At 44.2% G+C, this 22,403-nt stretch overlaps 2 protein-coding genes across 5 annotated transcripts; both read left to right on the top strand.

Moving 5' to 3' along the window:
* Positions 1-1,907: 1,907 nt before the first annotated feature.
* ddost (dolichyl-diphosphooligosaccharide--protein glycosyltransferase subunit (non-catalytic)) lies at positions 1,908-5,812 on the top strand. Its single transcript, XM_076276634.1, has 11 exons — positions 1,908-2,170; positions 2,419-2,529; positions 2,633-2,719; positions 2,836-2,939; positions 3,127-3,221; positions 3,591-3,684; positions 3,797-3,945; positions 4,254-4,401; positions 4,537-4,657; positions 4,775-4,881; positions 5,165-5,812. Exons 1-11 carry the CDS (start codon positions 1,936-1,938, stop codon positions 5,312-5,314), a joined length of 1,401 nt encoding a protein of 466 aa, XP_076132749.1. The 5' UTR covers positions 1,908-1,935; the 3' UTR covers positions 5,315-5,812.
* Positions 5,813-5,921: 109 nt separating this feature from the next.
* plekhm2 (pleckstrin homology domain containing, family M (with RUN domain) member 2) lies at positions 5,922-19,678 on the top strand. Of its 4 annotated transcripts, none has more exons than XM_076276628.1 (20): positions 5,923-6,946; positions 7,981-8,087; positions 8,441-8,550; positions 8,950-9,049; positions 9,347-9,434; positions 9,628-9,802; positions 10,348-10,407; positions 11,753-12,026; positions 12,435-13,319; positions 13,439-13,508; positions 13,821-13,911; positions 14,566-14,630; positions 14,845-14,933; positions 15,310-15,442; positions 15,789-15,973; positions 17,688-17,753; positions 17,966-18,164; positions 18,729-18,908; positions 19,065-19,181; positions 19,503-19,677. In XM_076276628.1, the coding sequence occupies exons 1-20, from the start codon at positions 6,887-6,889 to the stop codon at positions 19,638-19,640; spliced, it is 3,192 nt and encodes a 1,063-aa protein (XP_076132743.1). In that variant the 5' UTR covers positions 5,923-6,886; the 3' UTR covers positions 19,641-19,677. The 4 variants fall into 4 exon arrangements, with proteins under 4 accessions (XP_076132747.1, XP_076132743.1, XP_076132744.1 ...); XM_076276629.1 differs by having other exon boundaries at positions 17,966-18,125; XM_076276632.1 differs by lacking the exon at positions 10,348-10,407 and having other exon boundaries at positions 5,922-6,946; positions 17,966-18,125; positions 19,503-19,678.
* The last annotated feature ends 2,725 nt before the right edge of the window (positions 19,679-22,403 follow it).

The following is a 22,403-nucleotide window of genomic DNA, read 5'->3' on the forward strand; positions in this document are numbered from 1 at the left end:
AACTAATTAGGGTAACTGGCAACACGATTGGGTATGAAAAAGAGCATCCCAGTGAGGCAGGGTCTCTTAGAAGTAAAGATGTAGGGGTATTCATCATTCTGTGTAAACCTGTGTGCACAAATTATGAAACAATTTAATTTAAATGCTTCTTAACATGAAATTGTGAAGTATTTGGGAAGTTAATCATTTACAGGACATAATATGATTAAAACATTCAGAGAATCCAGAGAAATCTTTGCAAACAAGGGATACAGCTGAAAAACAATATTGGATGGCCGTGGTCTTTTGGACCTCAGATGGCACTGCATCAAAACCAGACCTGTTTCTGTAAAGTAAATCATTGTATGGGCTCAGGAAAACCTTTGATAACCAGTCACAGTTTGAGACTCAATTCAAAACCATGCAACAGCCAAAATTGTATTGAGACATGATACAGAAAATACTGTTGTCTTATCTGGGCCTGAGCTTGGAAATCATGGACTCATCTGGGCTAAAGAGGAGAGGGCCTATCCAAGTATCCAACTTATTCAACTTGTTTTAGTGCTCAGCTCGAAACCCAACATCTATGATGGTGTGGAGGTGCATTAGTACCTACAGTATGGGCATCTTGCACATCTGGCAAAGCACAATCTATTCTGAATGATGTATACAGGTTTTGAGCAACATATCCAGGGAAGACCTTGAATATTTCAGGAAAACAATGCTAAAATGAATTCTGCACATATTTAAACAGTATTTCTCTATAGAGGATGGCCTGTCTGCAGTCCAGACCTGTCAAATTAGGTGCATCATGGAATGAAAAACATGACTAAGAATACCACATACTGTAGAGCAACTGAAATCCTTGGGCAGTAATGGGACAACAATTCCCAGCAACTGAAATCCTCGGGCAGTAATGGGACAACAATTCATTCTCAAAACTGGTCTGCTCAGTTCCTAAACATTGACAGAATTTTGTTAAATGAAGAGGTGAAGCAGCACAGTGGCAAACATTCCCTGTCCCAACTTTTTTGCTGGTCCCAACATGTTTCTGGCTTCAAATTCAAAATGAACATATATTTTCCATCAATTTTTTTACACATCACAACTTTTTCTGATTTGGGGTTGTATTAATACCAGTTTCTACCAGTGCACCCCATGATATAAACTGAAGGTTGTACAAGATGGGTTAGGCCTACTCTGTGCATTGAGCAGTGTTACCATTTTTAGGCAAACACAATGATGTGAAATCTTTAGATCCCAAAAGTAAAGCCAGGTGAATTTCTTGGTAACTTTACAGATGCTTATTCCTTTATCAGAGCAAATGGCAGTCAGTGTTTGCAAAGTAATCACATATTAAACCTGACTGCATTCGTAATAAAAAACATTTGAGGCATTTTGTTTAAAAAGTAAAGACTTATGAGTGACTGACTAAAGCTCTGTTGAAAACAAAAGAAAGAGTCAGCTTGCCATAAATTGAACAAACTTTGACATGAGTTTTTCAGAAATGCAGTTCTCCTATTGTAGCACTAGAGGCTCTATAGTGAAGAATAGTAAGGATTGGTCAGTAATAATTTAATAAAGATAGAGTATATATATGTACAATTCAGTTTTGTTTATATATATATATATATGAACCTGTTTTTAATATATATATATATATATATATATATATATAAAAATATATATAAAACAGGTTCAGTGATTAAGTGCACGCCCTTCCAAAACAGTATTGTAGTCTAGCACAATATACTGTCTGTCAGTATATCTATGGTCTAGCCCTACATGAATGAATGGAATGAATGAATATACTGCATTATCAAAGCTCCGCTTTAACTATAACCCTCTCTGGCATTATGGCATGTTCCGGGTTGTGCGTGAACGCTTATGATTGGTTGAATCTGGATGTGCCAAAGGTTACCCCGTTTCTTAGGCTGACGTTGTCTAAACGGGAAAATGGCGGTGGAAGAACAGTCTGTAGCCGAATGTGGCCGCTCCTCAGCTTACAACTGCAAAAGACGTAGTGTTAACATGGCACAGTCTTCACAAACAGGAATAGTAAGTAATGTCCTATTTGTGGCGTCTTTAGCTTGCTTGTTGCAAGTAGCCATTGGAGACGGAAAGACGCTCGTGCTGTTGGACAACCCGAACATCAAAGACACTCATTCAATATTCTTCCGCAGTCTAGCCGGTGAGTATCGGTGTTTGAGGGTTCATCGGCCGTTCATTAGACAGTGTAATAGTTTAGCTATCCTGTTGCACTCTTACGTTTATGTAACGTTAGACTACATTTCATTAAAGGTATCACGCTAAGTATACTTGCTTTCGACTACCAAATAAGTGCACCTTCAGGATGTACACAACGTTGGGCCAGTGCTCATACACATATTTATTTAGATGGCTTCCTTCCTAACCCAGCTGTTGTCTGTTGATTTGCAGACCGTGGATTCGACCTAACATTCAAAACTGCCGACGATCCCAGCCTGTCTCTCATTAAATATGGCCAATTTCTGTATGACCATCTCGTCATTTTCTCCCCATCGGTGGAAGGTGAGTGTTGATTTTACCGAAGAGGCGACCTACATTCCAGGCTGGCAGTAGTAACATTTTAGTTTTTTTCAGAAGCATTTAATAGATGGCGTCTGTTTTTCAGACTTTGGCGGAAATATCAACGTAGAGACCATCACAGCCTTCATTGATGGTGGAGGAAATGTCCTTATTGCTGCAAGCTCTGACATTGGTAAGGAAGTGGAGAGAGCCTTCGATTTGATCCCTGGTTTGTTTGATGTATTACCAGACAGGTTATGAGGTGGAGAGCAGAGCTGTAAAACATTGCATTTCCTTGTTGCTGTTCAGGTGACCCCTTGAGAGAACTTGGCAGCGAATGTGGCATTGAGTTTGATGAAGAAAAGACTGCTGTCATTGATCATCATAATTATGATGTGTCAGACCCTGGTGATGTAAGCCTTACATTTTCTACTGTCCCACATAATCGCTTTTATTCCCTAACGAACTTTGAGGTCACAATGTAAGAATGTCAAATGCTTCCTAAAAGTCACGTTTGTTTGGGTTCGCCAAACATGCTATTCATAGCAAGTGCGTATTAGAGCATTTAATCTTATTTGTTGACGTGTTTTTATTTCCCAGCACTCTTTGATTGTGGCTGACCCAGAGAACCTGCTCAAAGCACCAACTATTGTTGGCAAGCCCACTGAGAAACCTATCCTTTTCAAGGGTGTTGGGTAAGTTCAGTTTTGTTCAAATAAAATGGTCAGACCATCTGTAAATCTTTTGTAAATGTTAATTGAATTTTTAGACAGGGACCCTTGTAGACTACCCCACAAAAAACTTACCAACAGAAACAATTTGTTTCTATTTCTTGGGTTGAAGTACACATTTGAATGTCTTGTCTTTTATGAAATATATTTGGCCTACAACTTATCTCTTTACTCATAAATATTACCATCTAATAATATGATGAATGCATTTACATTTAAAAAATATTATGCTGATTGATGTAGCCATCATACTGGTGGTGCCTTGTTTTGTTTGGAGTTCCATGGTTTGTTCAGTGAAGCCATCATAGCGGTGCCTTGTTTTGTTTTCTTTAGCATGGTGGCCGACCCTGATAACCCTCTGGTGCTGGATATTCTCACCGGATCCTCCACCTCCTACTCCTTCTTCCCTGATCAGCCCATCAAACAGGTAATACTTTTTTTCAAACCTCACATTCTTCCATGTTTTTTCAAAAATATGATCCAAAATTGTTTTTCTTTGAAACATCTGTCTTAATGCTTTCTCTGTTCCCCAATGCCAGTACCCTCACGCTGTGGGCAAGAATACACTCCTGATTGCAGGCCTCCAGGCAAGGAACAACGCCCGCGTGGTCTTCAGCGGCTCTTTGGACTTCTTCAGCGATGCGTTCTTCAGCTCCGCTGTGCAGAAGGCTACACCTGGATCCCAGCGGTACACCACCACCTCTCAATTCCTCACCACTCATCACACCATTATCTCTCTCTTCCTCTCAAGTGGAGCAGAGAACCCTCATTGTGGTTCCAATGTATAATATCAAAATAAATATCATATTTCCACATCTTTTGCATTATGGCTGTAGGAGGTTAGTAGGAACACATGTTTACCTTTTAAAAAGGCATGATTTTGGGGAACAAAACCTGAAAACCTTTTTTTTTAGTGTAAGGATTACACTTCTATGTTATATATGGAAAAAAGTTGTCTGAATGTCACGCAACCTCCTAATGCTCAACTGTTCACAGACATGACCAGAATGGCAACATGGAGCTGGCCGAGGCTCTGTCCAGCTGGGTGTTCAAGGAGGCTGGCGTGCTCAGGGTGGGAGCTGTTACCCATCATCCTGTTGGAGAGAGCACCCCACCAGCTGCCTACACCATCACAGACCTGGTGGTGAGTGTCTGCAAAAACAGCTCAGTGATGTTGGTTTTAAGCTTTAGCTGAATCTGCAAGGGGATGGTGAAGTAACGCCATATTTTTCTGGAGTATCTGCTACGTGTAGCGCCAACATGATCATATTCCTAACAGGAGTACAGCATTGTGATTGAGATGCTGTCGGAGGGCCGCTGGGTGCCCTTCGATGGAGATGACATTCAGCTGGAGTTTGTCAGGATTGACCCCTTCGTCAGGACCTACCTCAAGAAAAATGGTATAGCCCCAGTTGTTGACCTTAAACACTATGCTATTTTGTAGACCTCCTATTCATTTTCTTTCTTGCCAACTTGAATGTAATAGTCTCACTTTTAAACCCTTGCGTTTTTTGCAGGTGGAAAATACAGCGTCCAGTTCAAGTTACCAGATGTGTATGGTGTATTTCAGTTCAAGGTTGATTACAACAGGCTGGGGTACACACACATGTACTCCTCAACACAGGTGAGTACTTCACTGTGCAGGGAATTGAGTTTGAGTTCGATTGGGGCCATATTCTTGTTGTTGCTTAGTCTGAATCTGTTTTAAAAAAAAATCACGCCTTTTTCATAAGGCCGCCTTGATTCTGAACTTGTGCGTTGTGGGTGTGACAAAAGTGTGAATGGGACAATGTGTGCAACTCAAAAGTGTGTAAAAAAATGATTACATGTGAATGGGAGAATGTGGTCCTGATATAGAAGCACAAGTCTCAGTGTGATCTTTGAACGATGCGTCTTTTGTCTTTCAGGTGTCTGTTCGTCCACTGCAGCACACTCAGTATGAGCGTTTCATCCCCTCTGCTTACCCTTACTATGCTAGTGTCTTCTCTATGATGGGCGGACTCTTCCTCTTCAGTGTTGTGTTCCTACATATGAAAGAGAAAGAGAAGTCAGATTAAAGAGGTCAAGCACTGGAGTATTGGGGTCAAAGCCATGTTTGTGACAAGACCGAAGGGGTAAAGGGTGGGGGGTTTGAGTGTCATGTACAACGTCCAGGCTGTTGTGTACCTGGGAGAAATCTGATGAAAGGAGCTGTGTATGAGTTTGGTTTGGATTCATAGAGTGTGCTATACCACCACTGTTTTTTACAGACAGTAAGGACCTAAATTGTTGCTTCTTCACCGTGTATATAATGTTTTTTTTCACAATGGAGGATCTCTACATACTTAAAATGGAAAAATAGGCTGAGTTTCTATCAGTGTCAGTGAATTGAAAGTACGGTATGTGTTTTTGTTTTAAAAATTCAGACTTCTTTGTAGACGAAGATACTGATTCAATAAGAAATGCACTGATTACTTGGTTCCTGCCTTGAAATTGCTGGAAGAAAATGTTCAATGTTTGTATAAAAGAAGATGTTTGAATCCCAAAACTGCAGTAAAAAATGACATTCCACCCTATCTGATGCATATGTTGTCTGTGTTCACATTAGATGATGTCATGTCCGGTAATACAGTCACGAGATTGTTGACAACCGAGTGGCAAAGGCTCTTTTACTGTCTATCTATGCAAAGGCTTGACTGGATTGCTAGCAACATGGGTGTCCAAGTGAAGACAGACACGGCCTTGCAGTATGGCTACGTCGAGGCAAATAAATAACGTTTCGTTGGGAAATTAGGATATTCAGAATTTACCGGTACACTACAGAAAACAGTTTGTTTCAGCATGATCAGCTTGTTAACACAGGCTAATGACCGGCTGAAAAGTTAGCATTGGCTATTCATGTTAGATGGCTTTAACGTTCTGGGTTTTAACGCCAGCAAACTGAACTGAACAAATTGAAACGTTTTAAAACTTGGGTACAAACATTGACAGCTAATGTTTTGTACCGTCTTTGCGTTTGCCAAATGCAGTTAACTCATACCTGACAGACAGCTAGTCAGCTTATCTAGTCAATGTCTTTAACGTGAACTATTACAGACGGGACTCTGGCTAAGCTCTATAACTACTGCCAACTGGTAAGCAAACTAGTTATATTTGTTCATGACGTTCGTCCATGAAGTTCGTTTTGGTTGTCATTCACTTGCAAACCATATGCTAATTTTAACTGCGAGGTTGCCTGTGCTTTTAACTGCGAGGTTGCCTGTGCTTGCAACAAAAGTGGACAGCTGGACTGACCCCTAACGTAAGCGGAATGGGGAGCAAATTCCAATGTAGATTCAATAATGAAGCACTTCAGCTGATGTGTAAGGTTGACACTGACTGAATTTAAAGTTGTTACTTCGTCCATTATGCTTTTGCGGCTGCCATACTGCAGGGTTAAGATGGTACAGTTGGATAGCGTATATGAACTTGGGGGAAAATACAGAAGTTAATCCAGTTTTGTAGATATGACAAAAACCCTTAATGAATGGTAACCGTGGGCAGATTTGTTCGATATAGTTCATTGTAGTCAGAGAAAGCAACGAGTAGTGGCAGACGCACTATCCATTGGGTATCAGCTGACATCCGCTGGCGGCCAAGGAGACCAAGTCATGGATCAGCTCAAAGTCAAAGACCGAATACTGGAAAATATATCTCTGTCGGTAAAGAAGGTAAGCTGTATCCTATAAAGCAGATATATGAGTGTTTGTAGATAAACGGTGGTTTGTGGAGAGGAAAATATCAGTTAAAAGTGGGCCTTGCTCTTTCGGGTTTGGAAACAACACCTCAACCCTCCGAGGCGAGCTAGCCATTCCCGAGGTTCTGTTGATGTTTTGGAGAATACGCAATTACATCACGGCATCTGTACCTGTGCGAAGCCATAACATCTTATCAATTACGTAATTTGTCTGTTAAAAACAAATCCCGGTCCAACTTCTAAAGCATTCTTGTTTGGATGCGGCACAGGGACTGTTGTAAACACTGCCTTCTCCACAATGCATAATGCTACCGAACGTAGCTATATTTCTGTTTACCGCAATCAGTGACTCCTTTGTCTTGAAAAGTATGGCTTGAAACAATCGGTACATTATTGTGGTCAGCATTTGTCATTATTAATGCACGTTGATTTATAGCTTTCTGTGGCGACAGGGCACATTAGTATTTCAGCATGAGCTCCCGACATGGTCAACTGAAATCAGCACCGTACATTTTGTTCTAATCTTATGTCATTTATATTCTCGTGTTAAAATAAGTATATTTCAAGTCTGTATGATAACGTCAGTTAAAATCCAATGCTACGGTTTCTCATGGTGTCAGTGCTGCTATGCCATTGTCTTTTCCCTCGCTTTTTTGACATAGCGACCTACTTCTGCTTTATGTATTCCTGACGTTTCCTGTTCCAAGTTTGGAGGTCACATGACTGTCAGGTGCTTGGAATTTATGTGGGTTCACAAAATATGGTGGAGTCAAATGCTTATTATTGCTAATGTGCAGCTCTAATCACACCCTTTCTCATAAGTCATTGTAACCTGTTTTGAACCCCCCCTCCCATTCAATGCATAGCCCTGCATTTGACATGAAAATACATATTTATTCTGTTAATCCATTAAATATTTCAGTCACTGAAATGACACATGCACTACAATAGCCTTTTACTTTCTGTTTCACCTCATGTGTAATTCCCCTCTTTGCTGTGCTTTTCCAGCTGCAGAGTTACTTTGCTGCTTGCGAAGATGAAACTCCAGCCATTCGTAACCACGACCGGGTTTTACAGCGCCTTTGTGAACACCTGGACCATGCCTTGCTTTATGGGTAAGATTGCTGGTAGTTCAAACAGAGCATCTGGGTTCACCTGTGCTACTGTAAACATGGCATGAGAGCAACATGGCCTGAGTTCTAGGCTATGGATACATACAGTAGACAATGTCTCGTTGTTTTACCGGGTAGATGCCCCAGAGTTACACTATGGTTTCAGTTCCTAGGGGAATGGCTGCAGATGAACAGCTTATTTTCAGTGTACTGTAGTTTACTGTGCGGATAATGTGTATTGAATGTATATGCACATTGTGTTCCATCCTTACACTCTGTCCTGTTGTGTGTGTGCGTGTGTGTGTGTGCGTGTGTGTGTGTGTGTGTGTGCGTGTGTGCCTGTGTTTGTGCGAAAGGCTTCAGGACATCTCCTCAGGTTACTGGGTCCTTGTCCTGCACTTCACACGCAGAGAAGCGGTGCGGCAGATAGACGAGCTTAAGCACATAGCTACGAACCTTGGCCGCAGTGAGCACAAACTCTTACCCATTTCACTTGAATGTGTTCTTCCGCTGATTGCACTACTCAGTGCCTATGACATTACACTGTGTAAAGCAAAAAAGCAAGTGTGTATTGATCCAGCAGTTACTGTTTGGTGCTTTTGTATGAGTGCGATGCCACAGAGAAACACTTAAAAATCAGCCTCCCAGGTGATCCAGACTGACTGAAACCCCTTGATTGTTCATTACTTATTTTATTTTTTCCAGTTTAAACAAAATTATGCTCTTATACTTATATATATTTCTTCTGATTTGTGTTTCTTTAAAAATGGTACATGAATTTATTGTGGTCTGACCTGACGGTACATTTCCAGTTCTATGGCGACTAGCCCGTCTAAATGGGATTGTTGTCTGGCTGGCTGTATAGGTCGTGCCTGGCTGTACCTGGCCCTCAGCGAGAGTTCATTAGAAAGCTACCTCCGCCTTTTCCAAGAGAACCAGGCACTGTTGCAGAAATATTACTTCAAGTGAGTTCTGTCATATAAGCTGCATGTTGACACATACCTAAAGGTCACCTGTTGGTTTGGGCGTGGTAATCACAAGCTCAAGAACCCGTTATTCCTGATGGGTATTTGGGAGGATTATTTTAGCTCTGTCTGCAGTTTAACTTATTTTGCCTTAAAGTTTGAGGTGACAGTATGGCTCCTTTGATAGATAACGTTGACACGAGATAGAAATAAATGCACAATACATAAAGAAATATCTGATATTTTGAACATTTTACCGTCTGTTTCTCTATCTTACTGTGTTGTCCTTCTCTGTAGAAATGCATTGGTCTGCAGCCATGACCACCTCACCCTTTTCGTTACATTGGTGTCTGGGCTGGAGTTTATCCGGTTTGACCTAGAGCTGGTATGTGTTGCCTTACTCACAAAAAGAATTACACATGAATATCACCAGATAAATGATTAAGCAATGAAAACCATTTGAGTACATTAGTTGTAAAATGTGTTTTCCTCCTGGATTACTCCTTGATTACGCCTCGGTCATTACATTTGTAGGACTTGTAAAGCAATTTTTAATTGTCTTCTTTTTCCGGATCCAGGATGTCCCTTACCTAGATGTTGCCCCCTACATGCCTGAGTACTATAAACCACAGAATCTTCTGGACTTTGAGGAGAGGTTACCTAGTTCGGACAGTTTGTCCCTTCACTCCTTCACTTCCCTCACCTCCACCAACCTGGAGTGGGACGACAGTGCCATCGCCCCGTCCAGTGAAGGTAAGAGCCCTGATGCCCTCTTTCACTCTTATTTCTGCTCCTCTTCCTTTGTTAGCAATTCTCTAATGCATCTACACTCTGCATTTCATTTACAGTGAGTCTGTGTTTCACATAAATACAGGTCACACACGTTCACTCGGCACAATTTGGGAATGTGGAAGTTAGACTGAAGAATGGTTTAGCTGTTAATGCTTTTTCTTTCCATGTCAGTCATCACTTGTACGCAATGAAAGCAGCCACTGTTATTTTGTGGAACTGTGTCACATGCAAAGGTTTAGATGTCCGTGCAACTTCAGATTCTCAAGCTCAGATTCTCACAGCTGCATAGCTCGGTCATTACATAGTTCATTGCATAGTTCATACCGTAGTCCAGTACATAGACATAGAGTTTCCTAAGTGCTGTTTCACCTTCATATTGCTTCTTATGTCATCATTTTCAGTTCATTGCATTCTCTTTATTTCTTTTTTTTTCTTCCTGTCTTCATCTTGTCATACCTTTTTCCCCGCCTAATGTTGAGTCTTATCCTTATCCCTCCTTTTTTTAGATTATGATTTCGGTGACATCTTCCCTGTGTTGCAGTCAATGCCAAATGCAGACTGGGAAGGTGGGACATGGTTATTCCCCCTTCACCCGTCACCATAACACCCCCTCACCCTCCACCACTGCATACCTCACCTCACCTACTCCCACACACACACCCAACTCCACACACATACATACACCCACACAGCTTCATGCATGTGCGTATAGCCATACCTTCATGGTGGTTGACTTGAGATGTGCATGCTACCTTGTTCTGTTCTGTGTTGCTTTTTATGGTATGCTAAATACATGTTTGCTCAACAAGAAGGCTGGTCAGGTTTGGGCTAGAAATCAACTGGGCATTTGAATGTAGATAATTATCCAACTCTGGGTGTTTGAATGTCACCCACTTTGGGTGTGTATGTTGGGTGTGTTGGTGGAAGTGAAAGTTATGTTTGAAATAGCCTATGTGTTGTCCTGTAGGTGTTGTATATTGTGCCTTGTTGTCATTACATTTACATTTTACTGTCATTGCATTTGCATTGCAAATGTACATGAGATCTGGAACTGGCTAGAGATCACACAGCTTAGTCTTCTGACAGAGTGATATTATTTTAGTGATTATTTCAATAACAGCACAACAGCACTGTCCAGTTAGAAGTGAGAATCAGAGACGAACTGGTGAGTTATGGTCATTCTTGTGTCTGGTAGCAGCATCAGCATTTTACTAAAGCATCCTGCAATGCCTGGTGCAGCCACTGCTCAGCTAACCGAGTTTGTACTGGCCGATATTATAACCTTTTCACGCCTATGGCACTGGTTCTGCATGTGTTGGGCCTGAGTTTAAGCAGCTACTCATATGCTTCAGTGTCAGTGTCAAATTTAATTAAAGTACTACAGTATAGTAAAGTGTAGTATTCAAGCTGTAATAACGAAATGAGTAACGCAGTTTGTTCTCAAGTTTTTTACTTCAAGTGTGTACTACAATACAAACCACACTGAAATGAGAGAAATAACATTATCCAGACAATCCAATTTCAATTCTGATTACATCTGTCAAATAATCAATACTCTGACTTTAATTGGAGTTTATCATGATTCCTGGATGAGAATGTGTCATCATGGAATCAGATTTTTACCAGTTCGCTTAGCATGTAAACTGGAATATTCTGAATTCGGAATGATCGGATTGGTGTTTTAATCAGATTATTGGTAACAGCACTGACTGATCTGAAGCTATGGCAGTCTGGTTAAAATCAGGCCTATCCAGTCTTGACAGTCTCCATGCCAGCTTTGTCCTGATGTGTTTGTCTGTGCTGCTCATCTGTGGTAAATGTGCATCACTGTGCGTCTGTGTGTTTGAAACGGAGATTCTCGTATGAGGCACCTGCTGTTTTGAGCCTATGTCTCCACCTCTGCTTACCTAGAGGGAGACTTGACCGACCCAGTCAGCGCTCCGCACTCCAGCGTGTCCGACCCACAAACCGTGGTCAGCGACTCCGGGCTGGTTCGGTCCACTGGGGCACCACCGTCCAGAACCACCTCGCTCTCGCACAGCCCTACCTTCCGGCACAACCCGTTCAACGAGGACTCGGACACCAACACCAACACCTCGGCCGACGTGACACCGGTGCACAGCAGGCATGAGGCCACCACCGGAGACGACACGGAGAGCACCAGCACCGAGCTGGAGGTGATCCGGTGAGCTCAGCTCAGACGCGGCCTTGTTTCTCTTCATGGGCTGCATACGGGTGGCCTATCTGCATCTATCTGCCCACTCATTCTCTTCAATCAGCCAGATGAGGTTTAGATTATGAATTCGGTAAAGTCTTCCCTGTGTTGCCGTTAAAGCCAAATGCGTTCATTTGCATTCTGTTCCAGGCAAGCCAAAACGCTAATTGGGAAGGTGGGACATGGTTACATTGTCTCCCATGTGACAGATTTAGTTAAATACCTTATGAGTGTTTATGTAGTAAATTCAGACAGTCAGTAGACACAGCATTAGGAGAGACAGTTTGGTCTGTCGTGTGAGATGCATTTTAATGGATTGAGTTTGACAGCGTGTCCCTGTTTGAATGAATGGATGTGTTATTATTTTGCTCGCCTCAGAATGGCCAGACGAAGGAAGCCAGCCAAGAAGCGACGTGGGAAGGACTCGACGGGCTCCGTGAGCAGCGTCCAGAGCGGGGCCACTACAGAGCTGGGGGAGGCTGAGGAGGGCCATGAACTTGGGGCCAGGAGCGAGCAGGAGACGGACCCCCACACCGTAGACAGTTGGAGCGCCTCCGAAGGCCCAGACGGGCCAGCGCCAGACGCTGCGCGGAGGAAGAGTAAGGAGGACGGCGGGGACGAGGAGGATCCCGAGGCTCTGCTGAGACTCCCCGAGATGACGGACACCTCCATGGACCGCGTGGGCCAGCCGCTGTGTGACGTCATGGACCGGCTGAACGGCACCCTGGACCGAGAGAGCTGGGAAAGAGCAGACGAGGAGGATGACGAGAGAGGGGCGGACGAAGATGCGGTCGAAGGCGGCGGCAGGAGAGGCACCCGAACAGCACCACCTCCCCAGCCGCAGCCCTTTCGGGGCGACTCGGGCGGTGAGCCACCTGACCCTGTTGGCCAGTCTGGCCCTCTGGCCCCCAGCCCTGGGTTCCTGCAGGCCCCACCAGCCCCCGCCGACTTCTACTGCTTTACCCCTCACAGTCCGGACACTGCTGCCGCACGTCGTAGCCGCCATGACCCTGCAGGGGATGGCCAGCCGCCGGCTCTTCCTGGTGGCCATGCGGATGAGGGAGAGGCAGCGACAGAAGAACCAGCGCCGCAGCCACAGCACGCCCACAGCCTCGCCATAGAGGACGCAGAGGGGGAGGGGGAGGAGAAGGGCCCTGAGGAGGCCCCCGTGGATGCCCCTGTGCTGGAGAACGGAGCATCTCCCGACGGGGAGAGCGAGGAGCAGCCCAGTCCCACAGAGAACTCCCATCCTGCAGAGTTCAGGTGAGATGCCCTGCCCTGTCAGCCTCTCAGTGATGGATGAGGGGAAGCTGGAATGAAGCCCAGCTCGTTTGGGGAGTTTGTGCAATGATTGAACCTTTTTTTTTTGTACAATTCAACAGTGTGGACAACAATCACCTGCTCCTGCTCATGATTCACGTCTTCAGAGAGAACGAGGAGCAACTCTTTAAGGTCTGGACAACTTTCACTATATTGATGTCAAACAATTAACAACTTTTAAAATCATTTTAACATTTTAAATCTAGATTACCATTCAAACCTCCAGAACTGATTATTTATTACAAAAAAAATGATAAAAAAAACACAGACTTGGCCATGTGAATGGCTGTAGGTGCAGCAGCATAGGACTTTGTTGAGCTGTTGTCTCTGCGGGCTCCACTGACAATGTGGCCATACGGTTGACCTCATTCCTTGCATTCTCAGTGTTGAGGGCCCAGTGGTGCTGTATTGATTGTCAGCCTCCAATGCTTCATTGTGTTCCAGATGGTGCGAATGAGCACGGGGCACATGGAGGGGGACCTGCAGCCCCTCTACCTGCTGCTGACAGACTGCTACATCTATCTGCTGCGCAAAGGTGAGACTCCAGACGCAGGCGCAGACGCAGGCGCAGCAGGCCTGCTGCTCACGCACAACCTGGATTGCTCTCTGATTGCGTTCCCTCTCGGTACGGCAGCCGTGGCCTACTGGTTAGCACTTCGGACCTGTAACCGGAGGGTTGCCGGTTCGAACCCCGACCAGTAGGCACGGCTGAAGTGCCCTTGAGCAAGGCACCTAACCCCTCACTGCTCCCCGAGCGCCGCTGTTGATGCAGGAAGCTCACTGCGCCGGGATTAGTGTGTGCTTCACCTCACTGTGTGTACACTGTGTGCTGTGTGTGTTTCACTAATTCACGGATTGGGATAAATACATAAATACAGAGACCAAATTTCCCTCACAGGATCAAAAGAGTATACATACATACATACATACATACATACATATTATTGAGGAATGTGGTGTGATCGTTCACACAATCTCAATCATCTCAAGTCACAGAGAAAGCAACTGACACTGTGTCTTTTGTCTCCTTGTCCTTTCTATCCCCTCCTCTTTCTCTCTCTCTCTCTCTCTCTCTCTCTCTCTCTCTCTCTCTCTCTCTCTCTCTCTCACTCTTTCTCTATCTTTCTCTCACTCACCCTTTCTTTATCTCTGTGTCTCTTTTTCTCTTCCTGTCTCTCCACTTGCTCAGGGGCTGCAGAGAAGCCTTACATGGTTGAAGAAGCTGTGTCATACAATGAGCTGGACTATGTGTCTGTGAGTTGTGATTTTATGCTTTATTGAATGTGTATATTTGTTTTATCGTTGTTATATTGTGTATGTTTTGGATTTTAATATAGACAGATAATTTCTGCATTATTAATTTGAAATGTTTTAAGGGAGATAACTACTACTCAGCAGTATTTGTACTTTTGCCTATGGCGGAAAGATGTTTGCTGATGCATGGGTGGCTTGTTTTCTTTCTCTCCAGGTTGGCTTAGATCAGCAGACCGTTACACTAGTGTGCACTAACAGGAGAAGACAGTTTCTGCTGGATACGGCAGACTCATCCTTGACTGTGTGAGTGTGCTATCATCTCCATTTCGGCATGTCTTTCCTGTTTCTTATCTCAAGGCCTGATTTTAATGTGTCTTATCGAATAACTGGAGCAGCCTTCAAGATAGCTTTCACTCAAGACAGCATCTTACTCATTTTGAACAGTGTGTCATGGCTGTTGTGAGAAAGACCAGATAATAGATGTTGCTGCGGCTTTAGTTTGCTAGCTAGAATGTCAGTCAGTATCTCTCAAATGAAGAAATAAAAGTGGAACTGGCAAGGCAATCTGTTTATTACAGTATTACTGTTGTATTACAGTATAGTAAATAAAATGTCTAATATCTAACAAAGCTCCCTCTATTTCTCCCCCTTTGTCACATACCTGTTCACACATACCCAGCTGGTTTCTGAACATTTTGAGGTCGTCCATGATAAACGGCTGTCGAGAGCCTCCCTACCCCTCCATCCTCACAGATGCCACCATGGAGAAACTGGCTCTCACCAAGTTTGTCTGTCAGGAAACCCACTGTGAGGTACGCATGGGCTGCAGTACTCTACACTCCTCACCTTCAACATAGCGTGTGCAGCGAGCCCGGCAATCAGTCTGTTGTAAATGTCTTATGTGAACAGTGCATGGTGACACTGTGTTTGACCCTCAACAGACAGCACTCTGAAAATAGTTTATGTTTTCTCAAAAATCATCCTTGCTATTTATATTGAACAATCAGTTGCAGTGAATATGTTTGCAAATATGAACACATATTTGCAATATACATGTGTATAAACAAATACCAACCAACTCTCATTTGTCTGATATAATTGGGCTTAATGTAGACAACCAGTAAGTTGCCAAGTGCTCATGTGCTGCTGTTTCCACAGGTCTCTGAGGTCAACATCTGTCTGTACTCCCTGGTGCACTGGGAGGACCCCATGGACATGGGTGTGGCCACCCAGCCGTCCGGCTGCGTTGAGTCGGGCAGCACCAAGGAAGGGCCCCTCTTCTACCGGGCTGGAACCACCTACCTGGGAAAAGAGCAGTGGAAGAGTTGCTACCTGGTGCTCAGGTGGGCTGCATACAGCTGTGACAGTTTTGCTGTCAGTTTTGTGTCGGCACTCTTGTGGAGCACAAAGGTCTTTAGCTTATTTAGTTTCTTGTGTTTTTCGTGGTTGTGGATGTAGAGGAAGTTAATATAAGAATGGAGGACTTGGTGGAGTTGACTAGAAGAGCCTGAGTTTTGTGGTTAAATGTTGTCTGGAAGCTCTCTGGACATTCCAAACATTCTGTCCCTGCACGGCTGATTCAGCTCAATAAGCTATTAATCAGCTGAACCATGTGAGTTTAAGATCGAAATGGTTGTGCATGAGCAATACCAGTCAGTGAGCAATAGCCCACCAAACTCTTGGTATGTTCCAAAATGTGGTTCTCAAGATGTCATTAAGAAATTAGAAACAAATCTGGGCACACTCGGAAGAGACCCAAAATATTGTGGGCATCTGAGGGAGAATTAAAAAGTCCCTCACTGAGGCGGCAGGAAGAGAATCAGTTGGGTGCCTCCTCAGCATCTGGCAGAGATGCCTGGCACCAAGGAGCCATAACTGTCTCATGGGCAGATTGCAGGAAGGAGTTCATTATTATGGGAAGACCGTAAAGTAGAACAAATTGCGGTATACAGAATCACAAGATATCCAATGTACAACCAGTGACGACAGTGCAGCCTATATTAAAGCAGTGTGTTTGATTGGATTGGAAGGGATGGGGGTGAAGAGGGGTTGTGAGTTAGATTCCGATAAAGCCACTGAAATGAATGTCAATATAATGCAGAGATTGTGTCCTACCTTCCAGAATACAATTGGTTGCCAAGAAAAAGTAATCTTGCCTAACAGCCCAAAACATACTGCGTACCCCAATTAAGATCTGCTGTGGAGTGGAAATCTGCTGATGGAACACTTACAGTATTAGATTGGCCTGAACCACAACCTCAGTAGGAGCTCTGTGGGATCATTTGGGCAGGGAGAAGTTCAAAAACAACACAGCTAAAACAAGTTAACTGAAGCAAATCCCACCCGGTCCTGCTTAGCAGGACTTACTGCAGAATTACACGCTAACACAAAGTTCACAGCAATTTTCCAAAACAAATAGATTCAGTTTTGTGTTTTGAGGGATACATAAATACTCCCTGGCACCAAAATGTCCTGTATGTCCTGTTTTTATGTTAGTTTTTTTAATAGAATTAACATTGATTTGTGTTTATTGTGTGGCAGCTGTACTATTTCACAAACAAGCAAAACATCACTCTGGCCAGATAAATGGCTTTAACTGGATGTTGTTGGTCTAAGTCTTTTGAACCGTGCTGTATAAAACGCTTGAGGTTTGCCCAGTGCTATCAGCAGCTAATGAGCTTTGATGAAAAGCCAGATGTACTCATTAAAGGGTTTTTATTGTCGTCTCTGCAGATGAAATTATAACGTAAAGACATCTTACAGGAAAGACTTCATGGAGGGATTCATTGTCTTTTTACCACACTGTGGCCCTTAACCCTTAAAGGTGTGAGTTTTTGAACATTCTAACATAAGATTCCGTTCCGCAACAATTGAAGGTTCTAAAATTTTATGTTGAATTCAATGAACCCAGATATTCTTTAGAACATTCCCAACATTCCGTACACCTTTGAGGGTTAATATGGTGTCAATGCCTGTTTGGAATACTGGCCTCCTTAGTGGTCTCTGTTTTGCCTGTATATTAAAGGCATTCATCATCATGATGTGCTCTCTGTGTAGTAAAGGCATCCTGTACCAGTACCCTGAGAGGACCGACGTGACCCCGCTCCTATCCATCACCATGGGGTGAGACTGTGTACATTTCATTTACTGTTTTACTTCCCCCTATACATCAACCTGCCACCCCCATTTCCCTGCATAATCACTTCCTCCTCCATTATGCAGGAGGTGCCATAAACAACGTCATTGTTTATCCTGGTAATATCATGCCACGTTCAGTCGGCTGGCGCCTTGTCTGACTCATCCTGTTCATTTTCTTTTCGTTGCCCTTCCGACAGCGGGGAGCACTGCGGGGGCTGTCGGCGCTCCAACAGCACCGAGCGTCCGCATGCCTTCCAGGTGATCCTGACGGACCGCGCCCCTCTGGAGCTGAGCGCCGACAACGAGCAGGACATGGCCGACTGGATGCAGCTGCTGTGCCAGTCCGTCTCAAAAGGGGTCCGTACCTCTGACGTACCACTAACTCCTCAGCCAGCAGTTAGTTTGTATTACATACATTTCCTTCAGGATAAGTAAAGTATCTGTCTATCTGTCTATCTGTCTGTCTGCCTGTCTGTCTGTCTGTCTGTCTGTGTCTAACTATCTGTATGTCTGTCTGTCTAGCTATCAAGCTAGCTACCTGTATGTACCATGATAATTGCATAATGGTGTCAGCAGCCTGGAGATTGGTGTAGCCTTTACTCTAAGCCCGTTAGGCTGGTCTGATGGGCTTGGTCTGTGAAGCCTCTGTGTAATATTCCTGAAATTGTTATGTATGATCTCATCGCTCCTCATAGCTCTGGAGTTAAGGGGACAGCTGCACATGCAGACTCTTGTCACTGTGCATGTGTGTTTTATATGCAAACCCCCGCCCCCCCAGCTGCAGACCTCACAGTCTGTCCCCAGCCTGTCCTCCTACACTCTCTCTCAAGTATTAGCATTCCACACAAAAGCCCCCTTCATGTCTTGTGACTCAGACTTTCTGTTTACTGGCTGGACTTGCAGTACTGCGTCTTAACATCGGCGGCTTTGTGTTCTGTCCCTGATCTTTGTTTGTCTCAGGTGATTCCACAAGGTGTCACGCCTTCGCCCTGTATCCCTTGCTGCCTCGTGGTGACAAAGAGGAAGTTGCTGACGTGCCACCAGGACTGTCAGACGAGTTTCTTCCGCTCGCTGGGCGCTGCCGAGCTGTGTGATATCACCGCTGTGTGTCTGGAGGACGATAAGGAGTACTGTGTGATTGTAAGACTCTCCACGCTCTCCAGCGCATTCTAAACGGGATGTGGAATTTAAGCACATGGTTGCATTTTCTGTTTCTGATGTTTCTGTTCCTGTTCTGACAATTTTTTTTTCTTTCTTTCTTTCTTTCTTTCTGTCTGTCTGTCTGTCTGTCTGTAGGAGTTTTCTGTGGAGCGGGCCCAGTTCCTCCCTCCCTGGGTGCTGTACTTCAGTGGCTGTGAGGAGAGAGATCGCCTCCTAGAGGCACTAGATGTGGCCTGGAAAGACATCTTCCAGGTGAGAATGTAAAAAAAATACTCAGTCCCCTTCACTTCACATTAACTCCCACTAAGAACTGGCCCTTGTAACCCCCAGCCATTGTTTCCTTTTCTCCTTATTTCATGCCAAATGTGTAGTTATCTCATTATGCTGTTACATAAGGAATACCTGTATACTGTGTTTTAAGATAAGTGATTTAACAAGAGAGAACTTGCTGTGGCCTAAGGCAAGCATTTTCACATTTACAGTTAATGGATGCGCTCTTGTAGTCCTCAAGTTCATGAACAGTGAAAGATCTTACAAGGCTCTCTGTGTTCTTCTCCTCCCTGTGCCTTGCAGGTGTGTCTGCCGCGGAAGGCCGTGTCGGAGCCGTCGGTGCAGAAGCGCTGTGGCGAGGCGCTGGCTCTCATCCACAGCGCGTGGCAGCGCAGCGACAGCCTGGCCAGGGGGCGCTTCCAGAGGGAGCCCTGGTGCTGAGTGCTAACCCCCCCACCCCCCCCCCCCCAACACACACCGGGTCAACCACCAACCCCCCCCCCCCAGCCCCAACCCCAGCCCCAGGGAGCAACAGACTCTCCCATGGGCCCGCAGCGCTGATTGACACTCAAGGACTCGCGGCTGCTGTCGGTGTTAGCTTTCTGTGGCTCTAGGCGGGACTTTGTTTACACTTCTTCGGCCTTGCACAAATATTCAGGCTTATGTTCAGCTTAACGTTACCGCGAGGGACGAAGGGTCACGAGGCTAGGGGTCAGAGAATGAGACACACACCCGCCCTCTGTGCTACTTGCTCTGCGAACAAATCTCGAAGTCTTGTTTGAACATTTTAACCACCATCCTAATTGCACCTAAGTGTAAATATGTACATTCGACTGATGTATCCTGAAGCGTAGGGAGTCCAGATGGTGGATGGCTTTTTTGCTATTTGGCCGCCTTTTACCTTTATTTGGTCTGCTTGCTAATATTGTCACCTCACGTGATGCCCATTCTACACTCACAAGTACTTGTTGCAATAGCCGATGAGGTTTGAGCAGCGGGAAGGAAACTACTAGAAAGTTTACAGCTTGAACTGGTACGTTGAGGGCGGTGTATGGTGTGCCACAATGGTCATGTGTATTCTGCTGCTTTTTCAAGCAGTTAGAAAAGGAGTTTTGTCAGACACACAGGGCATACAACAGACACTCAGATATTAGATACGGAAGACACAATGAGAGAGTATCCTTGTATACAGCTAATTGCAAGATTGCACATTTCTTTGAACTTTCTCTCCTTTTATGTATTTCTTTTGAACTAACTGGGTGATGGTGTGTGTGTGTGTGTGTGTGTGTGTGTGTGTGTGTGTGTGTGTGTGTGTGTGTGTGTGTGTGTGTGTGTGTGTGTGTGTGTGTGTGTGTGTGTGTGTGTGTGTGTGTGTGTGTGTGCGCGTGTGCGTGTGTTTGTTTGAATGTGGTTTTCAGCATTTACAGTATGTGTGTCTGAACATATGTACAGCATGTCTTTGTTGGCTTATTTTAAACTCTGTCTACATACAGGAAGGCAGAATAGGAAGCAATTGCTACATAGACGTGTCACTAGGTTTATGATCCTTGCTTTGTTTTCCCTCAAATATTCAACATATCAGGCTAACGTAGGACTCTCATCTGCTTATGTAGTATGGAGTATTGAGTAGTTAAGGGTAAGGTTTGATGGTGGGTGTATGTTTTGTGCGAAGGCTAAGTAAATCATGGCACCACAATCAATGCCAGTAAGATTTGGAATCACGTTAGTAGGCTGCTGATAGTTTGTGAGCATTACAGTATGTATATGATATGGATCTGTAGTTATGTATTAAAATGTAAAAGAGGTACTCTTCGTCAGTCTCCTGCACTGCATGTTAACTGCACTATAGCGGAGGCAGAAACTTGCTTTGGGGCAGCCGTGGCCTACTGGTTAGCACTTCGGACCTGTAACCGGAGGGTTGCCGGTTCGAACCCCGACCAGTAGGCACGGCTGAAGTGCCCTTGAGCAAGGCACCTAACCCCTTACTGCTCCCCGAGCGTCGCTGTTGATGCAGGCAGCTCACTGCGCCGGGATTAGTGTGTGCTTCACCTCACTGTGTGTACACTGTGTGCTGTGTGTGTTTCACTAATTCACGGATTGGGATAAATGCAGAAACCAAATTTCCCTCACGGGATCAAAAGAGTATATATACTTATACTGAAACATGTTAAATTACGCACACTGTGGCAGATATTTGCAAAACCTTCAGTTGATTGTCATTTGGCAGTCTGTTTCATGTAAGCCATTGTTTTTGGTGTGATGAGGCAAGGTTAGGACACAGTTTTGTCCTGAAGTTCCACGCACATTTATGTGATGAAAATTAATTTGGCTTGGGAAAGGCAGAAATTTGGTCACAGGTCAAGTTATTATAGAATTTGATGACAAGTGATCCCAAGTGATCCAGCCATAACTAGGTGCCTACATTGAAATGAATTGAATTGCCTGACACTTTTATCCCAAGTGACTCCCAGTATAGGGAATGCATTATGTTTTATTTACACATGCCTGACTGCTTTTCATTCTTTAACAAAACTGCATGAGCATATGATTTAGTGTCCTCTACCTACAATCAGGAATGTCCACATATGGGCACTACACAGCTCGGGCTGAAACCAGGGCTTCATAAATGGTGGACTGAGTTATCCATAATAATCTCCCCTTGGCAGTGCAATAGTGTGGCAGGAACTGTGGCATTCCTTCGATGTCTAGAGAAGTTGTTTTGGAGCAAAAGAAGCTAAGGACTAAGTGTATTTAAAAAAATAGTTTGTATTTTACACTTGATAGCATGGCGACCTTTACATAATAATTAAATGTAGAAGCCCGCTCCATGACTGTGTGTGTGTGTGTGTGTGTGTGTGTGTGTGTGTGTGTGTGTCTGAATCAAGGAATGAGTGCATGTAGTTATTTAGCTTATGAATGTTGCCTTGTAGCCTGGCTTTCGAGGACTCCTTTGTCATTTTTTTTCCATCTAGAGTGCTCTCAGATATTTTGCTGAAACGCCATATGATATATTGAATGTGACTCAATAGTGTTTTCTTCACTTGCTATTATAAAGCACTGTGTCATTTTGACCCGTCTTTTAGACCCCAATCTTTCTGTGGTCTTGCTTTGAAAACAGACATTACACCTCAGGTGGGTAATTCTACACATTCATTGGAGACTCTGTGCAAATCTCCTTCAGAATGTGTCCAGCTGGTCTTTTGA

This window comes from Alosa pseudoharengus, unplaced genomic scaffold (assembly GCF_046254945.1).
Source record: "Alosa pseudoharengus isolate Yale_2024_CS ecotype anadromous, Long Island Sound unplaced genomic scaffold, YU_APseudo_1.1 YU_APseudo_1.1_scf_9, whole genome shotgun sequence".
Taxonomy (NCBI): Eukaryota; Metazoa; Chordata; class Actinopteri; order Clupeiformes; family Clupeidae; genus Alosa; species Alosa pseudoharengus.

What these genes read in the sequence shown, in the direction of transcription:
- ddost (XM_076276634.1), top strand. Translation starts at nt 1,936, where the DNA reads ATGGCGGTGGAAGAACAGTCTGTAGCCGAATGTGGCCGCTCCTCAGCT. An exon ending in CTGATCAGCCCATCAAACAG is followed by an intron (nt 3,685 to 3,796) that starts GTAATACTTTTT and finishes CCCCAATGCCAG; the next exon opens with TACCCTCACGCTGTGGGCAA. An exon ending in GCTACACCTGGATCCCAGCG is followed by an intron (nt 3,946 to 4,253) that starts GTACACCACCAC and finishes AACTGTTCACAG; the next exon opens with ACATGACCAGAATGGCAACA.
- plekhm2 (XM_076276628.1), top strand. Translation starts at nt 6,887, where the DNA reads ATGGATCAGCTCAAAGTCAAAGACCGAATACTGGAAAATATATCTCTG. An exon ending in TCCCATCCTGCAGAGTTCAG is followed by an intron (nt 13,320 to 13,438) that starts GTGAGATGCCCT and finishes ACAATTCAACAG; the next exon opens with TGTGGACAACAATCACCTGC. An exon ending in CATCTATCTGCTGCGCAAAG is followed by an intron (nt 13,912 to 14,565) that starts GTGAGACTCCAG and finishes CCACTTGCTCAG; the next exon opens with GGGCTGCAGAGAAGCCTTAC.